Source organism: Haliaeetus leucocephalus, unplaced genomic scaffold (genome assembly GCF_000737465.1).
Source record: "Haliaeetus leucocephalus isolate CR32 unplaced genomic scaffold, Haliaeetus_leucocephalus-4.0 Scaffold932, whole genome shotgun sequence".
Classification (NCBI taxonomy): Eukaryota; Metazoa; Chordata; class Aves; order Accipitriformes; family Accipitridae; genus Haliaeetus; species Haliaeetus leucocephalus.
This window is the reverse complement of record NW_010973368.1, coordinates 9,909,611-9,926,970: the sequence shown is the minus strand read 5'-3', so window position 1 is coordinate 9,926,970 and position 17,360 is coordinate 9,909,611. Positions and strand designations below refer to the sequence as shown.

Genomic DNA, 17,360 nt, shown 5'->3' with positions numbered 1-17,360 from the left:
AGAGTAGCACAATATATATGCATTTTGAAGGGTGTTATCTCTAGTCTGGTTCAGTGGACAGAACATTGTATTGCAGTTGCAGTGCAGTGAGTGCACTCCTGAAGCACATCTTTCAGTTCTGTTTCATATGGAGGGAGTCTTATTTGTGTGTTTGAAGGCTATGTTGTAATGCAAGGCACAGTAAGTAGGCACAATCTGGAGCTTTGTTTTGAAAGCTAGCATTGTCAGAGTTAAAACATCAGTGCAGATGCACCAGACTGGCCTGCTAACCCACCCATTTGCTGCTTCCATGTCTTGCAATTTTTTTCCAATGTAAATTTAATAACATAAGGCTATTCTTTTCCCTCTACATAGTTAAAAATATTTTTCAGAAGCACATCAACTCATACCATTACAATATTCCTTTCTCTCTTCTGAGAGATACAATTTTATCTCACATACTAATCCAGAGTAGTTTTTCAAAGATCACTCTTGAGCTACTTTCCACAGAAGTCAGTGTTTAGGCAAAGTGAATTAAGTCAGGCATTGCTACCATCTGGTTATCTACACCTCAAATTGGCAAAACTGAGTTGTGCTATCAGAATGTAATGAATACAGCCTGTTTTAAAAGGTGCATATTCCTAAAATTGGGCACCTAAGACTGGGTTCTCAGTGCACAACTGTCCTAACTTCTGTTTTATTATTCCCAACCTTATCTACAAAGAAGTGCAGCCTGTGAGTGCTCACCTCCACTGTAAGCCTGGAAACTAATTCAGTTGTTAGGAATGCATGTTAAATCCCATCATAAACCCCTTTCATCTCTTTATATGTTGTTTCAGTTTGATTTATTTTTATTTTCTATTTAGTGGGGAAAATAATTCCAGATACTATTAAGATGTTACAAAGATCTGCTTTAGGGGGAGCATCTCAGAAGCAAGCTGCCGAGAATTAGGCTCTTCAAACATCTTGCATATAATGCATGTTCCACTGATGCTTCTGTCACTTATGTAATTTAGGTTCATCTAGCTAGTACTAAGGTCCATGGTTTGATCACAAATTGTAATTTATATTGTCTTCTACCTATGTTGAAATTTAAAGACATTAAATGTGTAATTTCAGATGCAAATGTCAGTGTTATCTTTGTCAGAGATCTTGCAGTACAAGAATTAGGTACATGTCCTTTATTAAAATAAGGCTCACATTTTATTTTAGAATTTTTGTAATGCTAAGCTTGAAAAGTTAAATGTTCCAAGGGCAGTATGTGTTATATGGAATAGATAAAAGGAGTAAATGGAGGAATAAAAGAAGGTATATGAGTATGTCTTGACGTTTTCTTGCTTTTATGTTTTGTCATGTGCTACGTTACCTTTGTTTCACAAATTCACAGGATGTATCTCTCAGTAACAATCTCTTCTATAGGTCTGTCTGTAAGAAGTGTTTGCTGGAGAGGAGACCATATACTCGTCGGGACACAAGACAGTGAAATTTTTGAAATTGTGGTGCATGAGCGTAATAAGCCTTTCCTGATAATGCAGGGGCACTGTGAAGGAGAGCTGTGGGCTTTGGCTGTCCATCCTACAAAACCGCTAGCAATGACAGGAAGTGATGATCGATCAGTCAGGTTAAATCTTGTTTGTTTGTTTCTTTAACTGCATAAAGTTTTATACAAACAGCTCATTTTGTAGATAACCTAATTGAAATGTATACATTTTAAAGGTATTAAAATGTGGCATTGAAGTGCTTCTGAACCAGTTAAGTTATGCATGAAATTAGTGCTCTCTCATAATAAAATATAGTGGAAATGTATATTTCACAAAAATGAAATGTACAAAATTTGAACAAGTTTCAGCTATCCTAACATTAAGCGCTCATGCACAAGTATCCCATAACTGTTTTCTATTCAGGAGTTATTTTAAGCATTCACAGGTTACAATGAAAAAAATTTTATTAAAAACTTACAATTTTTACTCTTACAGTATTCACTTTTTCACATGCTGCGAATCAACTTTTAGCTTGGGAGTTTCATCAAACAATGTATGCATAGTAAATAGTATCTATATTCTGAGAAAACCCAGAAAATTACTCCCTTTTACAAGTTTATCTTTTTTTGTCAAAAACATCTTTTCGTTCTGAGAAATTAAATGTGTTGGCATTTTTGTTAAGTACCTTAAGTGTAGCAGGGTTAAGCAAAACAGTAGTTGAATTATGAATGTTGAAATAATGCTCTAGAATGCCAGGTATATCTTGTAAATGACAGATGTTGTAACGTATCTTGTAGTAAAAACTTACATGTTATAATATTATCTAGTTATATATAAGGAGTTATGAATAATGACTTGTTAATAAGAAAGGATATCTTACTAAGCAAAGTCTTTAACTGTTCTTTAATGTTGTTCTTGGCTAAAACAGTGGAATTTTCAGAGTGGTCTAAAAGTATATATCATCATATATTGTCATTCTTTTTATATTCAGAAAGTCAAACAAAATTAATCTGTCCCTGCATTTTCTCATTAGATATCTTCTCACTATTTTAAATATAGGAATATTCTTTGTTGTATGCAAAATTCACATTTTTGTCTTAGATTTTCCTTGTGGAAAATTATTTTAAAATAGGACACTACCACATCCAGCGTTCTGCAGAAATTGCAGGCTTCATGCTATCTATGACACAGCTACAAACCACTCCTTACATTTGTAATTATTACTTTATCTTAGAATTTGGAGTTTAATAGACCATGCTCTGATTGCCCGGTGCAATATGGAGGAACCCATTCGCTGTGCTGCAGTTAGTACCGATGGAATCCATCTTGCTCTTGGAATGAAGGATGGCTCTTTCACTGTGCTTCGAGTCAGGTATGTTACAAAAATTAAAAATAGGTATGTTATTAACTCTTTCAAGCATGTTACCTAATTGCTTTTATAAATTGTATGTATATTGACACTGTAGTGACCATATATGAGTAGATCACTTACATTTCTGTTTTAAGTCTTGAGGGTGCTCAAATTTTTTAAATGTGTGCTACATGTGTTCATGTTGTTCCATAGCAATACATATGAAAAAGTTTATTGGTCTATTTGCAAAGAATGGCAGTGTTCTAGGAAGTGTTTTACTTTAGGTTTTAGCTCTATTAATTATTCTTGAATTACTAAGAAATAAATTTTCATTACTTCCTAAATTGTTTCCATGTGTTGGAATGCTGCTGCCAGCACATCAAGCATACAAAACCAGTGCTATCTTGTTGCTGTGATCCCACAGTTTCAAAGGGAAAATGAGATCTGTGTCTCATGTCAGTGAAGTTTTCTTCCCTGAGTGAATAAAGATGTGGTAATCTACCTGATGAATTTTTTTTTTTTTTTTTTTTTGCAGACCTAGCTTGAACAATTCCTTTTGTTCGCTCTCCCTTAGCCCAGTGCAGCACATTCTTGTGTCGCTGTTCCCTTCTCTTTTTTTTGCCATGAAGCCCTACCCAACTCTAAAAATCGCAGTGTTGGGTTTGCACATGTGATAGTAAAGTTCACTTCATCATTTCACAGTTTTGTCCATTTTTTAAAACTGGGTACTTGACAGTGTGATAAGGCTCTTCTATACTTATGACATGCTTTCTTTCATACTACAGAGATATGACTGAGGTTGTTCATATCAAAGACAGGAAAGAAGCTATTCATGAACTGAAATATTCACCAGATGGGAATTTCCTAGCTGTTGGTTCCAATGACAGCTCTGTGGATATATATGGTGTTGTTCAGCGATACAAGAAAGTTGGGGAATGTATTGGATCTTCAAGTTTCATCACCCATATGGATTGGTCTTCGGACAGTAAATACCTACAGACCAATGATGGCAATGGAAAGAGACTTTTTTACAGAATGCCAAGTAAGATTCTGAGTTGACTTTATGATATTTCTCACTTATTACAGAAAGAGTGTATAATAGTTTTGTAAAAACAGCCAAATACAGATCCTGGTTCAAAGCACTGGGTTACAGAGAAGTTTTTTTCTAAGTTCATATAAATACTTGCTGTATTTGATTAATTATTATATAAGTATAGCATTTTCTGGCAAAGTTACTTAAATATTTTTATCCTTATATGTTTACTCTTCTTTATAATGCATCTTTTCATGGTAGAGATGCTGGCTTATAATTTATTTTATTTCTCAAAACAAAATTTTTGCTCCCACTTTTTTAGAAAAAGAAGAATATTGCATTCAAATTCAATTTTGCAGTAGCTTAATAGCTTTGTACTTATTCAGCTTGGATATTAAATGAATTATCATTTGCTTGCACTGTATGGTTTTCAAAATGTGTGGAAATATCAATATGGTGCATCTTGGAAGAGTCATCTAGTTTTCTAGAACTATGTTTGCAGCAGAACTGAGGAACTTAAAAAAGCTTTTACAGTGAGAAATTTGTAATAGAAACAATTGGAATGCAAATGAATTTGGAGGTATAATGGGACTAGGTAACTGTAGAGAAAATAAGAGTACCTGATATAAGGGTGCCAGAATGTTAGGAATTACTCACTGGAAGCAAAAGAATATTGAAGCTGTGATACATATATGATTCAATCATGCAACCTTCAAAGTGAATAAAAATAACCAAATGAAATTTAGCTGGGCAGTCTACTGATAACGCAAATTCAAATATGTCTTTTCTCTTTTATGGCAGGGGACTGTTAAAGAAAATTAGTATATTAGATAATACTAAAATACAGTTTTCAGATTCAAAGTATGTGACAAGCCCATTATTGTAAATATTTTCAAGACAACACTGTCTTGAAAACTTGACTGAACTGTCCCATACTCTTGAAACAGTTTTCATCAAGACAATTCCCTCTGCAGAGGACATACGCCCATAGGACATATATCTTAAAGCTTCAAATTTAAGTAGTCCTGATTACAATATGTCAAGGACAGTGTTTGTCACAAGATTTGACTTTTCTTCTGTGTGTATACACTCTTTATATAATATCATTCTATATTTTTCCCCCCTCATGGTATTTCTAGTATTTATTTATTATCATCACCACTTACTATATTGTCCCTTCATTTGTTACGCAATATTTATGCTTTGCGCTGTACATTATTCATAGTTCCATGGAGCTTTTTGTGACTATCTTTGCTGAAGCATCTAATTTATTCTATGCACAAGTTTGATTTTTTGCTCTGAATGAGACAGAAGATATGTAAGAAAAGATATTGAGAATTTAATTAGACTGTAACAAATACATACACACAGGAGGAGCAATTTGAAGTTATATAGGCAGCTTTCAGACTGGAGTTTCTTGATATATTAGAATGTGGGATTGTGAAAGCTTGTTTATGAAAAAGTTTAGCAAAGTCAGTGAAGTTAAAGGATTCTCCTAAATATTTCAAAATAATGATTGGAATCACATAACACTTGAAATTCCACTATAAATGAGTAAAGAACTTGCAGTTGCCTGATACAAGAGATGTAGGAGTTTGTCACGGATATAACCAGTATTAGTAGTCATCGTTTACATGGATTAGTGATTGAAAGAGATTACAAGGTAAACCTTGTCAAAGGGTGCAGTTATTTCATCAGAGCTGAAGGATCTTCAAACAGGGCATTTGAGTTCCTTTCCAGATTTTGGAGGGGTACATAGTAGTTAAACTTCCTCGAGTATGGGGGTTTTTGGTTGGTTGTTTGGGTTTTCTTTAAGTTTTCCTTTCTGATTTATCTGCCATTTTGCTTTATCTTTTTTCTGTGGCTGTTCTTTACTCTGTTTATTCCAGTCCACTTGAGTTCTCCCTTGCCCTAGCCCTCTGTTGAAAACATACCTCCTTACAGTATGTTTGGCTGCTCCCCCCTACATCCCATCCTATCCCCTCCCACTAGTCAGAATCCTATTAGCAATAAGAAAACAGGAAAAAACCTAGCCCAGTTGCCTTCAATTTTGTTACCACTGAAGACTGAGAGGTGAGTTGTTGGCAGTGTCCTGCTAAGGTTCTGCAGTTGCACACTCAGTCTGACTCACAACTTTTACATTTGCTTGCATTGTTCTTGTGTTGCTCCTGCACTCTGCTTCTGGCCATTCCTGAAACAGTATTTATTAAATGAGCCTTTGGTCTGACTCAGTACTTAAGCTCTTACATGAAACTTTGTGGGATTGGAAGAACCTTATTACAGCTAGAGCTGATGTGAAATAATTTATCAAGGATCTAAGCATAGAATTGGTATTTTCAGTAGTTTACAGCGGCCAAATAGAAATGAGTTCTTCAGGTTTTGCTCTAAACAGCCCAGGTTTCTAGAATAGTTCAGCAACAAAATTTTTCAAAACTTTATCTTAGAATGGCTACATGTATTTTTTGATAAACATTTAAAAATGACACAGCCTCAAACAGATGTCAAGAAATAATAAAAACCATAACGTACCAAACCCTTGATCTTCTGTTAAGTAGTCTGGAGAAGCCTTACTACTGATACTGTTGGTCATAATAGAGAATATTAGATCACGACAGTTTTAGGAGTTAGTTTTTAATTCTGTCTCACTTGGATTTGATTTCTGGAGAATTTTAAGAAATTTTACATTCTTTAAAATTGCATAAGTGAATATTGAAAAATAGCTCTTTATTTTTGTCTTAGGTGGAAAAGAAGTAACAAACAAGGAGGAATTAAAAGGCATTCAGTGGGCGTCATGGACCTGTGTTTCTGGCCTTGAAGTTAATGGAATCTGGCCCAAATATTCAGATATAAATGATATAAATTCTGTGGATGCAAATTTTATTGGGCAAGTTATGGTTACAGCTGATGATTACGGAATAGTAAAGCTCTTTCGATACCCATGTCTAAGAAAAGGTAGTACCTTTAAGTTCAGTTATAAATGCGTATTTTTGAGTTTTGGTTATTCAAGAAAAAGGTTTTAGAAAACTGGGGTTTTGAAAATTATATAAATAGCCAATATTTATTCTTCGAAGTTTAGTTTGAGCTCAAAGGTGGAAAACAATAATAGGCTGGTGTATTGTATTGGTATTCATTGTAATAGTAACAGTAATTTATTTGCATTTTGAATAGGGTAGCCAAAAGTTTTACATAGATTTTATTTTGTAAAATAGTTCTCCTTTTTTTTCTTTTTTTTTTTTTTAGTAGAATTTCACAAGGCGATGCAATATGTACCCTTTTATGAGATATGTATCTTTAATTAGTTCACTTCGGTCTTCAAGTAGTTTTCTTCCTTCCTCTGGATCTGTGATAGAGATTTGGGCTAGGAACTAGAAAAAATAACTTTCTAAATTATTAGAGGCAATTAATAAGTGAACAGCAAATTGGTCCTGTAATCAGAGTATGCCACTGTACGTTATTTGAAGTTTAAAAACTTTTCCAACACACTTTTCCTTAAAAATTTACTAGCAATAAGGACAAATCTCATGTGAAATTTTTAAAAGTGAAGCCTAAAACAGGGTATATAATTTTCAAGTTTACTATTCAGGACTGAATGAACAGGGGAGAGATGTAGATCTTTTTCAATGAGAAAGCTTCATTTTTTCAGAGCTGTTTGAAGAACTTGATTCTAGACATCATTCAACTTGGAACTGTAACAAATTATCAGTAGCAGAGATCTCTGTCTTGGAGCTGGTAACATGATGATGATGATGATCAGAGAAAGCCTGTGAAACCTTCCCTAGCTTTTAAGAAGAGTCCTCTTAACCTAAAAAGTTTGCCTGGGGACTAGATCAAATCTCTGTTTTGCAAGGGGAAACAAAAAGTTGCACCATTGTATCATTGCAATTTGCAGCACTGCATGTTTAATGCTGGCTAAAACCACACAATCTTTGTAATGGGTCTTAGGATATGTCTTCAAGCAGTATGTGCTTAAAGAATTTTATTTTTTTTTTAAATGACTGATACTCCCCATAGTTTTTTCAACTCTTTTTGTCAAAGGTGATATTAAAAAACATTTCATTTCAATCTTTCCAGTTTTATTTTTAAAGTGATAAGGCTTTATTGGTACCTGAGATAATAAAAAAATATATTCTTTAAAAAAGTCTTCTGTCCATTTGAAAGAGACTGAATTTGTTCCCCTTTTATCCCCCATTTTGCACTGGGATTATAAAACAAAAGAAAAGGCACAAGAATCTGTATAATAGAGTGCTGTTAGGAACTTCTTTTTAGTAACTGATCCAATAATTGTGTTGTAATTATGTAGTAGTTAGTGAAAACATTAACTTGATGTAGTTATACTACTGCTACCACTGCTGCTACTACTATTACTAAAGGTGTGAGGACAGAATTGCTAGAAGTGCTTAGCACTCAAATTGCACAAGCGGTGGGAACCAGCACACATATGGGAATGTTTTCATAGAGCTAAATATACATCATTTAACACTTAAATAATTGCATCTTTTCAATGTAGAAATAATAATTGGCAAAATCTTGGTTTGTAAAAAATAACATAAAATTAATACAATAAATTTTTTTTTAAAATCTTCCTTTAGTACACCTCATACATCACTATCATATGTTTTCTCTCTTTGCGTCTGACTTTTTAAAGCTATTATATCCTGGAATCCAAATTTAAAAATTTATCTTTAAAGACAGATAAAAATTTTTGAATACTACCAAAAGCTGCTGCTATTAATAAAAATATCACTAGTAATTAAAATATCTTAATTAAATTAATACTTTTTATAAAGGTTCCTTGATATGTTTTCCTAAGGTGCTTCTGAAACATTTATTCCACATATATTGAAAGACATTTTTATTCTTGTTCTAGGAGCAAAGTTTAAAAAATATCTTGGTCATTCTGCTCACGTGACAAATGTCAGATGGTCGCATGATCACCAGTGGGTTGTTTCCATTGGGGGAGCTGATCATTCTGTCTTTCAGTGGAAATTTGTCCCTGACCGGAAGTTGAAGGATTCTCTTCATATAGCACCCCAAGGTAAGTAATTTATTTTTAAAAAAGAGGAGGAGGGGAGGCTAAAAGAGAAGTAAATTTATTTGGTGCAAGTATAGAAATAAATATTTAAAATTTTCAGTCTGCACAAAATTGTTGTTCTTTAAACTTTGCAGATGCCTGAAGTACCTGATAGTGTTGCCTAATACTTGCCTGTACCCTTGTACGCTCAGTCTAGCAAGACTGTGAGAAAAATTCACCACTGTGTTCCCTGTGCAAAGGGAAAATTTAAAAGTTCAGATCATAGATATGAATTTATGAATTCCATACATATCATCCTTTACTAAATTGACAACAACTGGATGCCCAGATGTCACTGGACAAAAAAGATGTATATACTCCTTTGATTAAAGTTTGAAGTATTTAGATGATAATTTAAGCATTGTAATTGATTTTTTTTTTAAAGCAGAGTATTAATAGCAGAATATTTGGAAAAAAAATATAGATCATGTTTCAACCAGTGATTAATACAGCAATTATTCTCATGACTGAGTTTCCCGAAATCAAACAATTAACTGAGTGCCTCACTTGGAAATTCCTAAAGAATTCAGAGAGTCCTTTGGGGAAATAAGTATATAGAGTTACAGTGAAATAGGCTGTTTCACCCTTGAATTGCTAAGATCAGTTGAAAATGTATCAGAAATGAATGCTGATTCAGTGCTGGCCTTGTCAGAAATGCAGAAAGAAGCAATAGTTCTCTTAATTTCCTTGATGAAGCCTCCAAAATGCCTTTAATTGGTTTGATCCTTCATGGTATGAATTAATTTTCAACTAATTATTTCCTATGAGCCAAATTTCTCATTAGCTACTGCTTCCCAAGATAAAATTCTTATATATGAAGTGTTTAGATTCCTTGTTCCTGGATATATAACCTTACTTCTAGCTATCTGACAGTATGTGCAACGTACATCTGTTTTGTCACTCGATTGATAATTGTCCTGTTAATGCCTTTTCTAACTCTGTAATCTGCTACCTTTATTGATAGCAATATTGTTTTTCTCTAGATCACTGATAAAAATGTTAAGTAGTATAGCTCCAAAGATTGCTTTTTATTGCATACATCTAGAAACATTTCTTACTGATTGGTGATTCTCTCTTTGTAATTACATTTTGAGATACTTTAAAATCCATTTGTGTTCTATGCTGATTTTGTGTCTGGCTTCTTAATCAAAAAATGTGCCACATTCAATCAAAGGTTGCAGAAAGATCCAGAAATCATTTATCAGCCAGGGCATTCTTTTCACTTTCTGTTGGAATGAAACTCTGTGCTACAACATTATCTGGCTTTCCCCAGATGTAAAACAGCAACATCAAATGACTACTCTTTTTCTCCACAGTCACCAAAAATTTTACCACTTCCTTCCCGTATACGATTTTTTTTTTTTCCCCTAATGTACCTGAAGAATTGCTACTTATATCAATGCCTTGCCTAACCATGTTTCTCTTTGGAGCCCTTTACTTCTCTTGTTAGTTTTCTGCACGTCTTAGTTTCTGCTTTATACTCATTACTTCATTCTTTTCTTTCTCCCTTTGCGCCTAACGTTAATGTTGATGAAATAAGTTGAATGAATGAAAACTAACCAGCTCCCCAAAACAAACAAACAAAATGATCATACTTACAAGTTGGCTTATTTCTACTGTATCAGCAGAATTGATCTGTCAGCCTGTCAATTATTAGCAGTTTATGTTGTAGTTATTAATATAAGCATATATTGTCAAATCAGAAGCATTAAGCAGTTACTTCAAACACTTTCTGGTTTGTAATTTAGGTTGCTTCATTTCCTGTTTCTTTTTTCTTGGTGGCAGAGAGTCTGGTTGATTCTAATAGTGATGAGTCAGATTCAGATCAGTCTGATGTTCCAGAGCTGGACTCTGAAATTGAACAGGAGACACAGATCACCTATCGTCGACAGGTAAAGATTTTAGTTTTAATGGAGTGCCTCCCAGGGTTTAAGTTGGTCTTTCATAAAGACCTGTTGAAAACTGAAAACTGGGGAGACTGAGAGCTGAGGAGGAACAGACCAAGACCTTTAGAATTGTTATTATCTGATGCATTCAAAATATTAAGATACGATAGAGAAAAAAAAGTGATTACATGTATTCCTAGCATGTTCTATTAGAGTTTTGGTTGTAATTCAAAAACAAGTTACACTGTACAATAACCAGCTACAGTTATTGGAGATTTTTTTTCAATGATGTCAGTATAACATTTTTGTGGATGATAACTGTGGCTGAATTCTCAGAAACATGCTTTTCTTATGAATCTCTTAATTTATAAGTGTGTTCTTTCTTAAAGGTTTACAAAGAAGATCTACCTCAGCTTAAAGAGCAATGCAAAGAAAAAAGAAAAAGTGCAGCTTCTAAGAGACGAGAGCGAGCTCCAGGGAACAGTATAAGATTACATTTTGTTCATGGGTATGAAAACTAGGATTCTTTAAAATATACAAGCAGGCTGTTTGTGTTTTGTAGATTGGTGTTTATAATTTAATAATCTGATGAAAGACTTTTAGGTCAGTTGCTTTGTGATTTACTGTTTTTATTTGTTTCTGTAAAAATAAATGTACACTAAATTAATAGAAAGCTTCAATGCCAAGCTAGACCGATTCTGAACATGAATTCTGAAGTGAATTTGCACTGAAACTTTAGCTGATACTTACTATTTGAATAGAAGTGACTAAACACAATATTTGCCTATCACCTGTATTTTTCAGTATCTGGAAAGTAATAGCTCTCTTTGGTGTATTATTTTGGAAGCTATGACAGAAACTTGGTGTAGCTGCAGATGACTGGGTTCTGTGCTAAGTGGTCTTTCTATCAGTGTTTTATTAAAAAAAAAAAAAAGTATAAACTGTACCTAATCTGAAACAATTTACATGTTCCTCCATTTAGGAATTAAATTTAATTCTTAATAGGTCCTGTAAGTGTGTTAAAATTCAGTTTCATTCTCTTTTTTGTGCTGATTTGAGTAACAAAATGACTTTCAGATACGTCCTTGAAATCTTATGATTTTGTCTTTAGGATTGGTAGTCTCCCATAACTCTTCATAAGTGAAGACTTTGTCATGAGAACAAAGGTGTGATGTTTTAAAGCAAACTGGCAGTAGATGTTACTACATTACAATAATGATCAGAAATATAAATTTGCTTGATACAAAGCAAACACAAAGCCTTTATTAAATTAAGGCATTGGAAATCAGGTAATGCTCAAAACATACCCCTTTGCAGGAATACAACTTCTTTTTAGAGATAACTAAATGCACAAATAAGTTACTGATACTATCTATCTTTATAATGACACAAACAATTTTAGAAGGGCTCCACATGGAATGCTTAACAAATGAATTGACTAAGAATAATTAATCATTCAACTCAGCAATTTTGTCTGTAGACCGGCTTGGAGTCTGAGGAGTAGCTTTGGAAATAATGAGAACTGGGAAGCTTGGTACAGGGTTGGTTTTTTATTTCTATTTTTGACACTCCAGAATTCTCAGTTGAAGATTTTTATATCTGTGTAGAAAATACATTAAGGTGGGTAGCTATATGTAGTCTTTAAAATTTGGTCTAAGAATCAAACCAAATGATCCTGAAGAAGATGTAGCACAAGCAAGGGCCCTGGATCTTTGGGATTATTGTTATTTCCTTCACAACAGAAGTGAAGCTTGACCAGAATATCCAGGAATGACCAGAAGTAGAATGTCCAGTTGAGTTCTGTCTGGTTACCCAATGGGCATCAAGGAAACTAATGAAGAATCCATGCTGAACAACAGATTTTTCTCAATGTCCAGGCTGTTAACTTTAAAGTGACCCACATCCAAGTGAGTAATAGGCATATTCTCTGATTCAGGAAGTCTGCTTTGCTTCGTCTTTCTTTAGCTGCAATGGAAATGTCTTGGATGTTCCTTGAAAGTGTAAAAAGTGGTGCTTTTTTGAACTAGGGGAATAGGAAGCTCTTTTCCCTTTGTTTTTGAGCACATTGGTTTTGTGTTTTGAATTTGTCAACTGCCTTGAAAGATGAACTTTTAAAAATCTCTTCATATCCTGTACTAAATCTTTTAAACTTCTGGTTACTTCCTGTTTTGGAAGGGGATAAAAACAATAATGCTGAGTGTGTGAGCCAGCCACTGACTGATACGGATGAAAAAGCAACTTCTATTAACAGGTTAATCTTTGAGTGCAGCTTTCGCTAAGAGGTCTGATGCAGTCATGATCAGGAACGTATTGAAGTGGTGTACTAGTTTGGCCTCTTTTTGACTATTCCTGTATTTTCTTGCTGCCATGTCTTTGAAGTGGTGGTGGTTCAGAAACGTCAAAAGGATACATCTTTTGAGATACTCAGAGGACCCCCTTTCTCAGACTCAATGCTTATAATACTTTCTTTTGGCTGGCAGGGAATAAGGATGTAAATGTAATACTTATATCCTGTATTCTCTCAAAGCTATGCTGCTGGTCTCACAAGAGTGATATTTTTACTTTTTTTTTAATATTCAAAGGATTTAAGCAAAATCTAGTTTGAGTTTCAGGATATTTGTTGAACTGACCTTATCATAAGATGAAATTTGGTTACGGTTTTAAGATGACATGGGTTTTCTCATGCTCTTAAATGAGAGTCTTACGACACCTTGCATGGATTCCTACCACATGGCTACAAACACCTACAAATAACATCTGAAGGGAGTAAGCTCTGAGTGGGTCCTGTTGAGAAAACACTATTGCCATGTGGAAGTATTTAAAAAACCCAACCAACAAACCGAACTCTACTTTTGTGCTAAAGACTCTGACCTCAGCCATGTTTAGTTTGACATTTGGTTCTTCTGGAGATTTCTGTGGGAGGATTGCACTACGTTCAGAAATTTCCCATATGTACTTTGAAGAACATACAAATTTTGAAACTCTTACAGCATCAGACAAACTATGGACATTGACTCTTTTCCCAGAGAGGACACTATTTGTGACGTTGCCCCTTAGTTGGCTATAGATGTGTAACTTGCAAGTGTGGGTAGGATCCAACTTCAGGTTAAAGAATTTACAATTGTGTGCCTAAAAGTAGGTGGTTTTATGTGTGTATCTAAACTTCTGTCACAGTCAATGGAGATCCAGTCAGTAGTCAGTGGAGCATGAGGAGTGATTTGGCTCAAGTAAAATTAAATGCTGATGGTTGGTCAGCTGAGTAGCCCTGCAGGTTTCATTGACTGTATTGACTAGAACACTGTTGATCAAAATATAGGTGTTAATATATCTAACACACATGTGAACATCTTATGTTTACATGTCTTGATCTCAAACTGAATCCAGTCTCTGCTTTTCATGACCTTGGTAATGGCAAATTTTTTTTCCTACATAGCATCGAGGTAGCTATCTTTTCTTCTGAAAGTTACTGTTGTATTAACTTGAATCAGTCCTGGATTGATGGTTTGATTAGCTGTTACTGAAGACCACTTGAAAACACCAACTGCTGCAGAATGCAGTGTTATGTTTATTGTGCCTTGTTATATATTATCCAGTAGCTATGATGTAGAGCTTGCTTTCATTATTTAGTTTCTAGCTGCTAATCAAGATGCCTTGTAAATTACTTCTGTGGTTTGTTTTCTGCATGTGAAGAAATTGTTTCTCTTTGTGCTTTTTCTAAGATTAGCTAATAATCTCAGTTCTAAATTGGTTTAATAACACAGAGCTGTAAATATTTTGGAACTGTGTAGCATATTCTCAGGGAACGATCTTGTACACTGAAACATGCTTCTTTTCATCTGTGCTTGAACTGTCGAAGCCCATCACTTTATGCTTCCAGTGAAAAGTACCTATATATTCAGGGAGTTAGTAAACTGGCATGTGGGAAAGACCAGATGTGTTTAACTGGGTTACAAAATGTCTTCGCACTGTGTGATGTTTTGGCAAAATACATTTTGTTTTAATTGTAAACAACTGATTGTACACCTGTTTTTTTATAACTGGAGGAAATGAACTAAAATCCAAAGTTCTGATCATAAAAAGTCATAGATACGAGTAAAGAGAACTATTATTTCCCTGCATCTTAGATACATTTTGGATGTTTTGGGTGGTCCTGTGATATATGGCGTTAATGTACTCAGTTTCACTGTGCTTAACTTAGGGTATATAGGCAATTGTTATGACGAGAGCTGGGAAAATTCTGAATTTCTGGGTTGCAGGTAGAAGGATCGGAGACCCGTTTGCTGTCCTAATGCTTTTTACTTTTGTAGGTGACTGCTAAGCTTGTAAGAAATTGCTTAATGTTCAGTATTTCTAAAGCATTATTTCTTTCAGCATACATATTTTTGTAGCTGCTTTTTAAAATATGCTCATTAGGGTGCATATTCAGCACTTTTTTAATTATTCTGTGCTTGCAAAGGAAATCCAGTATTTTTAACAGAGCACAGTGCAGTGAAGCACAGGAAAATGACATCTGAGCAGCGATAGGTCCAGATACCATTTTTGGCATTGTGCCTGCCTTTATAATCCCTGCCCCTCACTGAATGTTGTCATGTCCTTAAACTGTTGAATTTGCATACTGTGATAGGTTATTTTTGTTTTCTCTCTTCATAGTTACTGTAGGTCATTGTATATTATGTCCCTTTAAAAACTAGTGGCTGGACATCAAAGGGTGCAGCCAGGCAGGGCAAGCAGGCAGCATTTTGGGTCAGGCAGAAATCAGCTTCAAAACATCTGCACATGTTGCCGCTGGGGGAAGTTGTTAGTTCAGGATATGGGTGGAGGGAAAGTGAAGCTTGACTGAAGAGTCTACACCTGTATGGTGAGTCTAAGTTGTTGATCACTTTGAGAAGAGCAGGGAGCAGACATATAGTTGAGCCTCAGACCTAGTGGAAAGACAGAGATTTTTCTAGAGACCCTGAAGGGACAGTAACTCAGGAGACACTGAAAAGTTGCTGGACTGGGACCAAACCTGAAGTTAAGAACCTGCCTGTGAGTGCCAATCTAAACAGTGGGTTGGAAGGACACTCATTTAAAAGTTTTTATTTCTGTGCTATCACAGTTTTTGCTGGTTTAAGAAGTTCACTTTGCTTGTTCGTGATCTAATGAGACCCAGCTTTAGACTACACAGGATCACAGACAGTACAAAACTGGGAGGATTGGCTGGTACACCATATGGCTGTGCTGCCATCGAGAGTGACCTGGACAGGCTGGAGAACTGGGCAGGGAGGAATCTCATGAACTTCAAAAAGGGGAAATGCAGTGTTCTGCATCTGGGGAGGAATGGACTTGGACCATTCACTGGTCTGTTTAATAACTTTGTGAGATGATTTTAGCAATTTTTCTCTAATCACATATGAGCTGACATAAGTACCATTGCATGTAGTGTAGGTGAGCCAACAGAAATACAGCCTGTTCAAGCCTGGTCCAGGTATGTGCTGTTTTCCAGTAATGCATAGGTCTGGATCCATATGGATCCATAGCTGGAGTTTTCAGAATAGTCTTCATTAAGCTAAAGTTGGTCAACTGTCTTAAAGATTAATTACTTGACCAGTGCATATGGTTGCACCATGTATGCAAGGAAAGCTATATATAATTTTATGAAAGACTTCTACTGGACTGCATAATTTGTGTGTCATTCAAACCTTTTAAGTGTCTCGTATGCAGTAATCTTAATGTTATCCCATTCATTTTGTGTATGACACTTACTGGTATGTGTACAGATGCATCTTTTTCTTATGTGATACTTTAAACACCTGCACTATTGCAAAAAGATCCTGCATTTGTTTTCTTCTTAAAAAATAATGTAATTTGTTCTGATGATATATGCTTTTAATTAAGCAAAGAAATTAATATCATGAGAAGTGTAACATAGACATTAGAGATTTCTGTGAGCTTGCAGTTGCTGATGGTGAAAGTTTAGTTATTTTGTTTGCCAAGAATGACTTACTGATCATTTTCAGGGCTTTTTTTCAACTAGTTCAATTAGAAGTTGGGTGCAAAAATACTTACGTAGAGCCTTATGATCCCTAAATAAACATAATTCATGGCTGATTCAAACACATTCAAGTGACATTCCATTCCTGTAAATTTAACTATATATTTAGAAATGTAACCAGATTTTTATTATTTTTTTTTAATATACCAGAAATGTAACCAGATGCAAACCTGCATCTTTGTAGAAGAATTAAAAAATTGATGTAGTGAATATCTGTAAGAACAGAAGAAGGAACAGAAAGAGGTTAGCTGGGGAATTAATAGCATAGAAACAGGATGTGTCAGGAGTATATGGAGTATTGTTTATATCAGAAGAAAGGAAGGAATAAATTTAAATTACACATTTTTAAATGTTGTCTCCATTGACTGGCAAGCATAGCATTATTAAAAACACTAATTTAAAACTTGCTTGTTTGTTTAATGGTTCTTAGGTTTCTGAGCCTCTTAAATTACTTCTGAGCGTAGGACCCTAGCCTTTTTGAAAATACCACCTTTGGTTTTTATGGGGTACTGAATCTTAATCACA

General features: G+C 34.7%; 1 protein-coding gene across 1 annotated transcript in view; it reads left to right on the top strand.

Annotated features, from left to right (window-relative positions):
• Positions 1-17,360, top strand: part of EML5 (echinoderm microtubule associated protein like 5) — a 99,353-nt gene that overhangs the window by 26,445 nt on the left and 55,548 nt on the right. Inside the window, exons 7-13 of the mRNA XM_010584013.1 lie at positions 1,399-1,600; positions 2,695-2,832; positions 3,597-3,853; positions 6,584-6,796; positions 8,712-8,879; positions 10,701-10,807; positions 11,191-11,309. Of these exons, the coding sequence (XP_010582315.1) occupies positions 1,399-1,600; positions 2,695-2,832; positions 3,597-3,853; positions 6,584-6,796; positions 8,712-8,879; positions 10,701-10,807; positions 11,191-11,309 (1,204 nt within the window). The remainder of the gene's footprint in view (positions 1-1,398; positions 1,601-2,694; positions 2,833-3,596; positions 3,854-6,583; positions 6,797-8,711; positions 8,880-10,700; positions 10,808-11,190; positions 11,310-17,360) is intronic.